The 12,164-nt window shown below is 51.6% G+C and overlaps 1 protein-coding gene across 3 annotated transcripts in view; it reads left to right on the top strand.

Annotated features, from left to right (window-relative positions):
* Positions 1-12,164, top strand: part of ZNF423 (zinc finger protein 423) — a 334,391-nt gene that overhangs the window by 226,435 nt on the left and 95,792 nt on the right. Inside the window, exon 6 of one of the 3 annotated variants that reach the window (XM_043599154.1) lies at positions 4,320-4,508. The exons of the other annotated variants lie outside the window; for them this stretch is intronic. Within the exon in view, the coding sequence (XP_043455089.1) occupies positions 4,320-4,375 (56 nt within the window). The 3' untranslated portion in view covers positions 4,376-4,508. Of the gene's footprint in view, positions 1-4,319; positions 4,509-12,164 lie in introns of those variants that run through there. 3 annotated transcript variants of the gene reach the window in all.

Raw genomic sequence — 12,164 nt, 5'->3', positions numbered from 1 at the left:
CAGGAACCTTGGAGCTGGGCCTCTGTGGCCTGTGGCCCTGGGGCCAGGGCTGTGTCTGGAACCTTCCAATCTGCTGGCACAGGGAGAAAAGGGGGCTGTTGAGGGACTGGAGGGGGGCGGGCATAAATCAAGCCAGGCAACATCCAGGGTAAACATAATAATTTTTCAGAAACATTTAATAATACTTTCTCCCTGCTTTCATTCGTGTGGTTTTGTTTTGCTTTACCTGTCATTGTTCTTTCCTACTCTGATTTTATCGTCCCAGGAACTAGTGACAAGGACAAGCAGGGAAGCTGGTGGATAGTGGTGGGGAGAGGCTCCTGCTTTACTCGAACCACTTAGTGCAGTGGTCATGGGCACCTAGGAATCAGGTGGATGCCCTGTGTTCACCGGTGGTGGTGGTCAGACATAGGGGAGTGGCTACACGGTGTTCTGAGGCTTGAGGATGGCAGGATAAAGTCAAATTGCAGGGTCAGAGGGCTGCTGACTAAGAGCATGTGTCTTTCAAAGCAGCTGAACCCCTGCAGAAATCCAGGATGCTCCTTGCATGGATGCAGAGATGGAGTGAGCCTTGGGAGCCCTCCTGAGGTGTCATGGGCATTCACTATTGATGGAAGCTAGAAAAGAGGCCAGTAGATCACTGGTTCTGAGTGCAATCTGAGCACCCTGGCATCCCATGCAGGTCCCGTAGGCTACCTGGATGGTGGGGGGAGGCCCAGAAGGTGGGACATGGGGACTGAGAACAGCCCTGTTGTGTTCTGCTGTGTAAGTTGGTGTTTGTGTGAGACGTCACTGGGAAAGACAGAAGACGCCGCCCTGGTCCCCTCTGTCCTCACACTTTGCCCTGTTGTTAGGGTTAGAACTGTAGGTCAGGCCTGGCCTGGTGGGAGGTTCTGGGCAGTCTCTAGACCTCTGTGAATCTTGGGCCCATCTTCTAGATGGAGCGGATGCTCTGTCCCAGGTCGCTGGCAGATCTGATGTCACTGGTGACGAATCAGTGTTTTGGGTCTGGGTTAAGGGTCAGTGGTGAGGGGCCCGATGACCCAGTCATTGGGTTGCCAACGGCGGCCCTATTTCCTGCCTGCCTGTGTGTATTCTCTGACCTGCTTTTTGTTACTTACCCTCTGCCAAAATTCAGGAGATTTTCTTGCAGCTCCGACATCAGTATGAGAAAACCCAAGGGCCTTTAGTCTCAAGTGGGTTTCTTGCTATCAAAAGCTGCTTCCTGCATTAGGGTGCAAGCCTTGGAGATTCCTGGCACCCCATGCCCTTGCCCATCACTGGGGCCCCTCTAGCCCTCCCCCTGTTCCTGGAAGGCCTCAGAAGTAGGTCCACACTGGGATGACTTGGAAGATGAGGAAGGATGGAGGCTGGAAATTTTCTTACTTTTTTGTATAAATTATTTAGTGATGATTCCTCTGGATAATTGCTCATCCTTTCTTTCTATGTCCACACTGGCCTGGTGCTCTCAAATAGGGAGGGAAGACCAGCTATGTAATTTGTGCAAAACGAAAATGCAGGGCCCCTTGTTAGAAAATTAAGAATTTCAAGATGGTGGGGCACCTGGGTGGCTCAGTCGGTTAAGTGTCTGACTCTTCACTTCAGCTCCGGTCATGATCTCATGGTTCATGAGTTCAAGCCCCGCATCGGGCTCTGTGCTGATAGCTGGGAGCCTGCTTGGATTTCTCTGTCTCGCTCTGTCTCTGCTCCTCCCTGCTCATGCTCTCTCTCTCAAAAATAAAAATAAACGTTAAAAAAAAAAAAGAATTTCAAGACAGCAATAGCAGGATACAAACCAAGTGTGGGTCCTTCTAAATTCAGGCCCTTGTGCTACCACACTGGTCATATGCTCATGAAACCAGCACTGGAGGGGCAAGATGCTTTATGTGGCAGGAACCCCATAGGACTCAGGCTTACAGGGTATGGCTGTGCAGGTTGTAGACTGCACAATTGTAGGGGACACCATGCACATTGTGGTCTACAGGGCAGCCTTGCCAGAGAGGTCACTGCAGCCAGCCCCTGGCAGTGGCAGTCATCCAGAACTTTGAGACAGAGAGGCCACTTGGCAATGGGCAGTGTCCTCATGTCCCCATTCCTCCCTCTGGCCAGGGTTCTGGAACCTCCCCCTTCCATCCTCCCTTTCTCCTTGGCATTTCAGGGACACGTTTCTCTGCGAAGCTGAGGTGCCCGGGCTCCGTGCGGGCGCTGCTGGGGAAGCTTCCGCTCCTCGGTGCTCATCGCCTGCCGGCGGCTCCGCTGTTAACCTTTGGGGTTTGCTCATAAAATAGAAACTCTCTTTGTAGGTCAGTTTGTCAGTAATTTTGGCAGCCGCGGGGCCACCGAGGGAATGAGGCTTGGTTCCCACTTGTCTCTCGTGCTCGGTTTGGAGACTTTTGCGGAGCCCTTCCCCGGGAGGAACGCTCACCCCTGCCGGAAACGAGAGACGGTTTTCTCTGACCTGGTTTTGAATCGGCAGGAGCAATTCCTGTATGCTGGAAATGTACGGCCGCTGAGAAGGAATTTGGTCCAAACCCAGCCTGAGGAGCCTTCTGCTTGGGGCCTGGTTTTCCTGTGCAGGTGGCACTTGGGTGGGGCTGCTGGGTTTTGCCTCTGCTTCCATGTTAGGTGAAAGGGAAGGTCCAGCTGAAACTGGCACCCACCTGAGCCTTGCTGGGTTTGCCACGGTCTGGGGACCTGGGTCCTGGCCTGCCAGCTGACCTGGCTGGTCCTGCACAAGTGCTCCTGACCTCCATCTCCCATCCAACCCTGGGCTGCTGCGCTTCTGGGCATCTAGCCTTGTGAGTAGCCCAGTGCGCAGCTCCGTACCCCATGCCGGAGGGGAGGGAAAAAGATGAGCAGGTCCTCCTCAGACCCTCCCAGTGGGACTGGGGGTGAGGGTGGTTGGCTGATGTGCAGGCAGCGGGATTGGTGGTCAGAGGGAACAGTGATCAAGGGGTACTGAAACAGGCATTCTGGAGAAGTCAGGGAGGGCTTCCTGGCAGAGGCAGTGATGAACTGGACTCTAGCCCTTCCCTCTGTTATTTTTGGAGCCTCTAGGGAGTCAGATTGAAAACAGAGCACCTCTATTCCAGGACAGAAAGCTGGGAAATCCTATGCAGAGATAAAATTATGGCTGGAAATTTCATCCCACCCAAACAATAATTAAACACCAACTGTGTGTAAGACCCACTACCAGGAACAGAGCTGATTGAGAGCGAGCACAAGACTTCATGGCCAGAGCTGAAGTTTGTGGAATGAGAACTTTAGATTAGCCAGAGAGGTAGGTTGAGTTTCAGGGGAGGGGATGCCAAGGAGGGAGAGGAGAGCAGGCTAGGGCCTAGAGGAGCTCCCAGGAGCCTCAAGGAGCAAGACTCTGGCTCCTTCCTCCTCCAAGAAGGCAGGCAGGTTGGGAGGATGTTCTCCAGCTGCTTCTGTGATCCTGGCCATCTTTAGGTCCAAAGCCTGAGGGTGGACCCACAGGGCAGCAGGTCCAGACACAAGCCTGGAGCATTCCTAGCTAGGGACTCAGAAGCCCGCTCACAGCTGCCCTGGACAGGCTCCTGTATTGCTGATGTTTGTAGATAGTGTTGCCTTTTGAGGCTGTGGGTTAGGGTCTTTATGGGGAAAGGATACAGCCTGGGAAACAGAAAGCCTGGATTCCAGCCTGTCCTTCCCCATGTGCTTGTCGACCTTGAGCAAATCATTTCACCTTCCAGCACTCACTCCAACTATAACATGGCTGGATGGGAGCAAGTGGGTGTATCACCATGTTAACCAGGTTTCCTCCTATACGTCTTTACCGAGATTGGACCCGTTGACGATTCCTGTGGGGATCACAGGGTACTTACCTGCGTGCCAGGCCTTGGTCCAAGCACTTCGCATTGACTATCCTACTTAATTCTCACACCAACTCCCCTATTCTCCCATTTTATGGATGGGGAAATTGAGGAACACAGAGGCAGAGCAGTCTGCCCAAAGTCACATAGCCAGCAGGAGTCAGAGCCAGGGGTAGAGCCTGCGCAGTCTGTCTCTGGGCCCCATGCACTCAACCTCCACACCAACTTGCCCCCACGTGGTCATGGAGCCCCCGTATTCATGAAGCATCTCTCCAGAGGGTGCAGTGTTCCCTGGAACACACTTTCCACCTGACTTTCATGGGTGTTTTTGGCTGCCAGGTCTGGACCATTAAGCTCTTGAGGGAGTCTCAAACGGGATTTTACTCCAATCTCCAGATTCCCACCAATGTAAGATCCTATCGCATTGCATAGATTAATATCCCCCCATTTTCTTCTTTCTTCTTTTCTTTATAAACACCATAGCAGAGAAATTGGCTGGTGACGTGTCCACCCAAGAACCCCCTCGCCAAGGCAGCTGAGTATTAAGGGGGAAATTCATGAAATGAAGTTTGGAAGCCGCCGGCCGGCCGGAGCCCCTTCTGAGCGATGATGATTTATTTCGGCAATGTGGTAGTCATTAGTATCTTTGGTGTCGGAGCCCGAGCGCTCGGGCCTGGGTCTGTGGCCGAGGGAGCCTTCGGGGCCATTACGAGCTAATGGCTCAGTGTGGGCAAAGGAGGCCTGCAGTCAATCTCGCTGCTGGCGGGTAATAAACGTCGGCCGGCTCCCTTCCTGCTCCCCGTGAGGGGGGGGGGGGGGGCGGCTCGTGACTGCCTGCTGGGCCTCTGACCAGCCTGGCCTTGTCTCCACTGCCCTGGGGCTTCTCACCACTTCCCCGCCATCCCATCGGGAGAACTGGGACTAAGTTGTTGCCCAGAATTTCCTCCATCTGACCCAGATTTTAGAAGCCTGAGGTTGGTTTAGGGGCTGTGGGTTCTGCTGGCTTGGCTTTTGGGTGTCTTCTTGTAGGGTTTCATGAACTCAGCATGTCCCCATGGAGGGGACTTGCATGACACAGGGGCAGGGCAAGAGCCGCCCCAGGTGAGGGGTCTTTGCTGCCTCCGCAACTGGGGATGATCGGTCCGCCTTGCCCCCAGTAGACTGAGGCTGAACTTGGATTCCATAAGGGCGCAGAAGTATGTCTGTGTAAGTACGTATGTATGTGATCGGCACTTTCATGCATGTGTACCCACCTAACAAGCACCAGCATCCACAAACAGCCCATTTCCCTGCCCCCTGCAGCTGCCTCATGCTCCCTTCCAGCCAGCACCCCGCAAAGGGCAGCCACGCTCTGACCTCTACCGCCAGATTAGCCTGCCCTGCTTCTGAGTGTCGAATAACGAAATGTTCCAGTCTGTCGCCTTTGTGTCTGGCTTCTCTAACTCAGTGTTAATGTTCAGGAGGTACATCTCCTCTGTGGACCAGTGGTTTGTTACTTTTTATCACCGAGTTGTATGCTCCTGCATGGGCACCGTCCACTTTGCTGTGTGTCCTTCCACTGCCGGATGTTCCGTCGTTCCTGGCTTGGAGCTGTTGTGAATGGCGCTTTGAAGGGCATCTGCGCAGGGGTCTCCCCGAGGAGGGGGAGTGTCTCCCCCGCGGAGTGTCGGGCGGTCTTACCCGCGGCGGGGTCTCACCCACGAAGGGCATGTCACCCCCGGAGGGTGGGGGGGATCTCATCCGCGGAAGGGTCTCACCAGTGACCCACGGCGGGGGGGGGGGTGTCTCATTCTCGGAGAGGAGGGGTCTCACCCGCCAAGGGCATGTCACCCATGCCGAGGGGGGTGGGGAGGGGTCTCACCTGTGACCCACGGTGGGCGGGGGTCTCACCCGCGAAGGGCATGTCACCCACGGTGGGGGGGGAGGGGTCTCACCCATGACCCACGGTGAGGGGGGGGTCCTCATTCTCGGAGAGGAGGGGTCTCACCCACGGAGGGGGGGGTCTCACCCGTGACCGACATGTCACCCACGGCCGGCGGGGGGGTGGTCTCACCCTCGTGGGGGGGTCTTCTGTGGTCGTGTGTGCCCATGCCTTTGCTTGATCATCCGGAGAGGAATTGTTGGCTCAGCGGGTAGGGATTTGTTCAGCCAGACAGTTCTTCAGGGTGGTTGTACTGACCTGCCTGCGGTGCCCTGCCACCTCACGGCCTCACGTCCCACTCCTCCTGCATGCCCTGCTCTAGCCACGTGATCTGTTTCTTGTTGAACATCCTGAGGTGTTTGCCCAGCCATGCCTTCTGTGTGTGGAACATTCTTTTTCCAGCTCTCACTCAGCTGCCTTTTTCCATTCGTGTGTCACCCCTCGCTGGGCTGACGACCCCCACCCCGACCTCGGCACTCTTTCCTCTTTCTGTTTTATTGCCTTCATAGCGCTTCACGGCCTCTGCTGCCATCTCCTTACTCACTTGTTTTGTGTCGTGTGTGCCTTTCCCACCAGAGTGGACCAGGGACCTTGTCTCTCCCGTCCTGGCCCGCACCTCGTGCCTCGACCGGAGCCAGGCACTTAGTGGGTTTCGGGGATGAGAAGAATGAACGGACCGGAGCTTTGCAAGCCCAAATGTCCATGTATCCGTCTTAGCCGCATCCCTGCCAGGAAAATGAGGTCAGGATCACTGTCTTCATCTAACAGGTGAAGGCAGTGAGGCCTGAACGAGAGTTGAGCCCAGACCGGAACCCCTGACTCCAGGCATGACCCCGCATTCTGTCTGGCATGTTGTTTTTGAGTCTTGGCTCTGGAGTCTCAGAGTCTGGCTTCAGATCTGACTCTGCCACTCATTTGTTGTGAGTGGTTCATCGCTCTCTCTCAGTCTTGATTTACATATCTGTGAAAGGGGCGGGGGGGGGGGTGGGCAGGGTGTGCTTAAAGTGTCTAAGATCAAGTGCTCAGCCTTGTTGAGGCCGTTTCTCCCCAACAGGCACTTTCGTGCACTGATTGCAATGGGAAAGCGCTCCCTTGATTTGTCTTTTTCTTTGGATCATTGAAGTTTACAGGGTCGGATGGGTCTGTTGTCTCCTCTTTTCTCTCCTTCCTCCCGTCCCTCCCACCTCCTCTTTCTGATTTGTAAGCAAATTCAAAGGCAAAGAAGCATGTATGTGTGCATGCCTGTGTGTTCACACACCATGTGCATGTTTGGGGAGAGGTTTCTTCTCAGCCCCAGGTGCCCAGGGTGGAATTCAGAAGCTGGGGCTTCCTTTATATTATTATTTTTAAAATTTATATATTTATTTATTTTGAAGGGGGAGAGGGGCAGAGAGAGAGAGAGAGAGAGAGAGAGAGTCCCAAATAGGCTCTGTGTTGACAGCGCAGAGCCCAATAGTGGGGCTCGGTCTCATGAACCATGAGATCATGACCTGAGCTGAAACCGAGTCAGATGTTTATTTGCCACCCAGGCACCCCAGTAGCTGGGGCTCCCTTAACCACAGTGCAGCCTTGTACTCCAGAGAGGGGCCACCCTGCTTTGAGGTGTTAAAGCTACTAGGTTGAGAATCCAGTTTTCAGCTTACAGAAATGGCAGTTTCATATGGTTCAGCCTAAGATTTTCGGGCCTTGAGAAGCAATCATTTATAGTAAACAGTTCCTACGTTAATTATAAATAATGTCCATCCAGGTCCTCACAGTGTCCACCCACCCCCTGATATTTTTTTGCATGACCAAAAGTGCCTGGAGGTAAAGCAGGGAGGTTGTTCAGCAAACAGCCCTCACCTTGGACTTGCAGAGAGTGTCTGCACATGCAGTGGTGCAAGGCCTGGACCTCTGGAGGGGATGGGCCCCACCCCCTGGACTTCCTGTGCAGTGGAATGCGTGGCCCGGCACCCAATCCCGGGTGCTGCCTTATCTATCATTAGTAAGGGGCTGGAAAGTCCTCTAGGCCCTGTCCTTTCTCCCCTCCAGGAATGCTGGTCCAGACACCCAAGGACTTGGCTTTGAGTCATGGGACGGCTCTGGAATGACAAAAAAATGACAATAATAGTAAAAATACCAAGAGCTGCTATTTATGGAGTGTGTACCTTACATGCATTATTTCAACTCTCCCCCTAAATTTTATAAAGTCGGTGTTGTCGTTCCCATTTGACAGATTAGGAAGTTGAGGCAAGGAGAGGCTCAGGAACCTACCTAAGCTCTGACAGCTGGGAAGAGGCGCAGCCTGGAGTTACATCCAGGCTACCTGACTTTAACTGTGTCCTTCTCACCAGTCCCTCTGCTTCCTTGCTACTCAAATTTGAGGAGAAGTTGAAGAACGGTTTCTAGAAAGAGGATAACACTCAGAGAAAGGCTGTGCATGATTGACAAGCTCTCTCAACAGGCCCCTTCTGCATTCTGAGCTGGGGGAGAGTCAGCATGGGCAGGAGTCACTGGGGAGCCTCCTGGTGGTGGTGGAGTCAGAAGGGCTGAGCTGTTTTGAGCTCATGAGCCAGCAGGCGGCCGGGGAGGGGGGTTGGAGGCGGGGAGAAGCGGACTGTGATCACCAAGTATTTGAGCTCTTTTTGATTGAGGAGTAGGCAAGACCAGGGCCAGAGGGCCTGCCTTCTTCATGATTATCATTGTAAAACCTTTGTTAAATGCTGGGAAGCAATAGTAATAGAATCTCTTTACCATGTAGTGCTTTCTTTGAACTGTAGATGTACGGATTTACAGAATCGTAGGATCCCAGACTCTGAGACCTGTAAAGCTCTGGGATCATAATGTTGGGGACCTCCTATTTGCACGGTGTCTAAGAGAACCGTGCTCACACACACTCACACGACGCAGGCTTTGCGCAGCAAACCAGAGCGTACTCTAGAGCACGCTGTCCAAGGGGCATAAGATTTGAGCCACATGTGTAATTTTAAATGTGTTACTAGCTGCACTGAAAAAAAGTAGAAGGAAACAGATGAACTATTTTTATTTAACCCAATATATCCAAACTATTATGATTGCACTGTACAGTCAGCTTAAAAAGTAATTAATGAAAATTTTTTATATTTGTTTTCTCATACTAAGGTTGCAGAATCTGATGTGTATTTTGCGCTGCGTGTGGAACAGCCGCATTTCAAGCGTTCCGTAGCCGCGTGTGATTAGGGTTGTGCAGCTCTAGGTGGGAAAGCCCCTGTGTTCCTGATGGGAAGTGTACTGTGAGATGGGGCTGCAGGAGGGTGGGGTGGGCGGCCTGTGGGCCCTTGAGGAAGCAGGGCTCCCCTTGCTGGGAGGGGTAGGCTCTTAGGATCCTTGGCAGAGGCCTTAATCTCTCTTGGGAGTTTGGAAATAGGCATTTCCAACTTGCATTGGTCGACCATCTTGCTAGTCACTAGTCACCCCTGTTCATCCTGGCTGCTCTGGGGGTGGCCCTTAGAGAAGTCTCCTTTGCCCAGAGGGAGCTCTGAGGCAGTCAGATGGAGCACAGACCCCAAACAGGCCCAACAGAGGAGGAGGGAGGAGCCACGTGGCCACAGCTCCCACCTTCATTCTTGATTCCGGCCCTTTCGGGAACAGACGCTGGGCAGTGCCTCCTGGCCTGTGGCCCTTGCCTGCCACTCCCCAGGGGGTGAAGATGGTAAGGGAGGGGGCACACAGCTCTGTGCCTCATGTCCCCCCTGCCAACATCCGAGGCCGCCTTCCTGGGCTGATGCTGTGAAAGCGATTCTCCATCTCTCCTCCTGCAGCCACAGGGAGATAAAAGCCAGGGCTGTGGGGATGGTAAAGAGGGAGCCAAATTATATTTATAATATTAAAGTGAGTGCATTTGTGGCTTGCTGTTCTCCAGGGTGTTTCATAAGTAGAAAAACACAAATTAGCATTTTCCATTTCCATATATTGACTAGAAAAATCGCCTGCTCTCAATTAAGACCTATAGCTTTTGGGATGTATGCAACAATTTTATAAAATATTTACAGCGAGATTTGCATTTTACATGGTGTTACAGTTTTTCTTGTGTTTAGGAGACAGAGCTGAGGCCTGTGAGAGGAAATACATTCTCTGGAATCGAGGGGGAAGAAAGCTGCTGGCTGTTTTTCTTGCCTTCCCTACGTTTCTGACGTTGTCTCTGGTAATTACCTAAGGCTGATCCACCCATGAGCTATTTGTTAGTCTTTTTCTCAAAGCCCGTGCTCCTTTGACAAATCTATTACTTTCCCTTTAAAACTTGCCGGAGTGGGGCTGTCTGTGGCTTTGTGTGAGATGGAGAAGGAGAACATTTTTTTCCGAATGTAAAAGCATGCCGTAAAGAACATAGCTATTTCCTGGATAATTTGCAGTTGTATATTTTATGTTAATTTCACCGAAAATACTGCACCCCTGCCAGGTTTAGTAGCGACTCACTGTGATATGAATAATTTCTAGTGAATCATTTTTTTTTCTTCATTTAAGATTTGGCACCTTTTTAAGATTTTAATAATAGCAACAAGGAGGAAGATTTAGAACAAGTGAAACATTAGTGCCAAAGAAATTCACGTTGAGCGCTAATGTAAAATAGCAAGAATAATTACATGGAAAGCAGTTTCCACAGATGTTTTTCCTTGTAATGTAATAACTATTTACTAAACTGTTTATTTTAGGCCTTTGGTTTATAATAAAATATTTATACATTCTCTGCTGTAATAAAAAAATATTGACAAAATACTATAGAGGTTTGAAAAGACAATTGATATGTCTATTTTCCAGGAAGCGAGTGTGGTATAAAAGTTTGGTGCTAATTTTGGTGGATGTTTCAAGATTAGTGAAGCTGGGTTCGGTTTTAGAGATTATTCTCCCCAATTTACTGGTTGAGAACTGGTCAGCTGCAAAAATTAATATTTTGTTAGCCTATTGTTGGGTAGGGATATCGGTAGATAACGATATTTTTAAAATGGAATTCTTAGTTGTGAATCCTAAATATCAGAGTTGCTACTCTGGGTGTAAGTCAGGCAGGCCGAAGGGGTCTGTGGCAGGAAGATGCTATTGAGCACCTTGCAGAATGGAGATACCAGCAGGACCAGGGGCTGTGGGGAGGGCAGTTTAGTCCTGGGGTTTATAAAGATTTGACCTCTGTGCTCAGCTTCTGTCTGCAGCCAGTGAGGCGTGTCCTGTTCTTGGTTTGCCCCTGTGAGATCCCATCTGAATCCTGGGTGCAAGGATACCCTAACTTCTTGAGCCCCTTTTTTGTACGGCCCTAATTTGGGAGGAGAAGGAGCTCTAGGAGACAGGAGAGAGAGCCCCCACTCCCAACCCCTGAATCACTCCCTGCCCTCCAGCCTGCAGCTGTGTTGTGGAGGGTCCTGTTGCGGTCTCAGGAAGTGGCCAGGGTTGGGAGGGAGGGGGAGGAGTTTAAGGACCCCAACCAGAAAGAGGCTGCCAGGGAGTTCTGGAAGAGCCTGTTCTGGCCTCGCCTGCATGCTTGGTCCAGTTTTGCAGTAACCAGCCTGTTTCTGCCCTCCTTGCTCTCCCGAGGTATCTGAATTGACAACCTTATCTGGGGGTTTGTCCCTGAGCCTGGCTGTGGGTTTCTGCCTATTTGATTTGTTGTTGTTGTAGCAGGGAGTTTGTGTGTAATTTGTATTTATTTGTGTCTCTACATTTGCCTGCCTGTGGGCTTGTTGCTGAGTCTTCTATTTATGTGTTCGTGTGTGTGTGGGTTTTTTTGGGTCACTAGATTTGATGTTTGTGGGTTTGTGTCTGTGTTTTGGGTTTGGGTTTGGGAGTGTTTGTGGCCTTGTATATTTGTTTGATTCTATGTATTTGGATCTATCGGGTTATTTCTCTGTTTTGTGCACTTCTGTGTATGTCTCTGATGTGTGTGTGTGGTGTGTGTGTCTGAGTGTGCGTGACAGGCAGCCCCTTCTTCTGTGTGCCTGTGTGTTTCTGGATCTGTGTGTGAGAGAGAGAGGAGAGAGAGAGAGTTGGAGAGAGGGACAGAGGAGCATCCTCTCTGTAGAACAGCTGACCTCTTCATTGGGAGAGACCTGGGGGCTCCCCAGCACAGAGATTGCTGGCCATGGTAGTGCAGGTGTGCATGGCCATTTCTTCCCACCAAACTTTCTGATGAAAGAGGAGGAAAGAGGAGTCAGGAAAGAGGTTCCAAAGGGAAGGGAAGTATGGTATTTTTTAATAAAGAGAGAGACAACTGGACCCTGGTCTCAGAACACCCAGAGCAATCTGTAAGAGGAAGTTTGCTTCTCAATCCAGAAAACATCCCTTTTTCATGGCTGGGGGAGGCCAGTGCCAGGGCCTCTGCCTGGAGGCCCTCACCCCTCAGCTGAGGGGCGGGCAGTTTGGGGGGAGGGAGTTTTCAGGAACTTGCTTTGCTCTGCTTTTGG

The sequence above is a fragment of the Prionailurus bengalensis genome, chromosome E2 (assembly GCF_016509475.1).
Source record: "Prionailurus bengalensis isolate Pbe53 chromosome E2, Fcat_Pben_1.1_paternal_pri, whole genome shotgun sequence".
Classification (NCBI taxonomy): domain Eukaryota; kingdom Metazoa; phylum Chordata; class Mammalia; order Carnivora; family Felidae; genus Prionailurus; species Prionailurus bengalensis.
The sequence above is the reverse complement of the archived record's forward strand: the minus strand, read 5'-3'. Positions and strand labels throughout refer to the sequence as shown.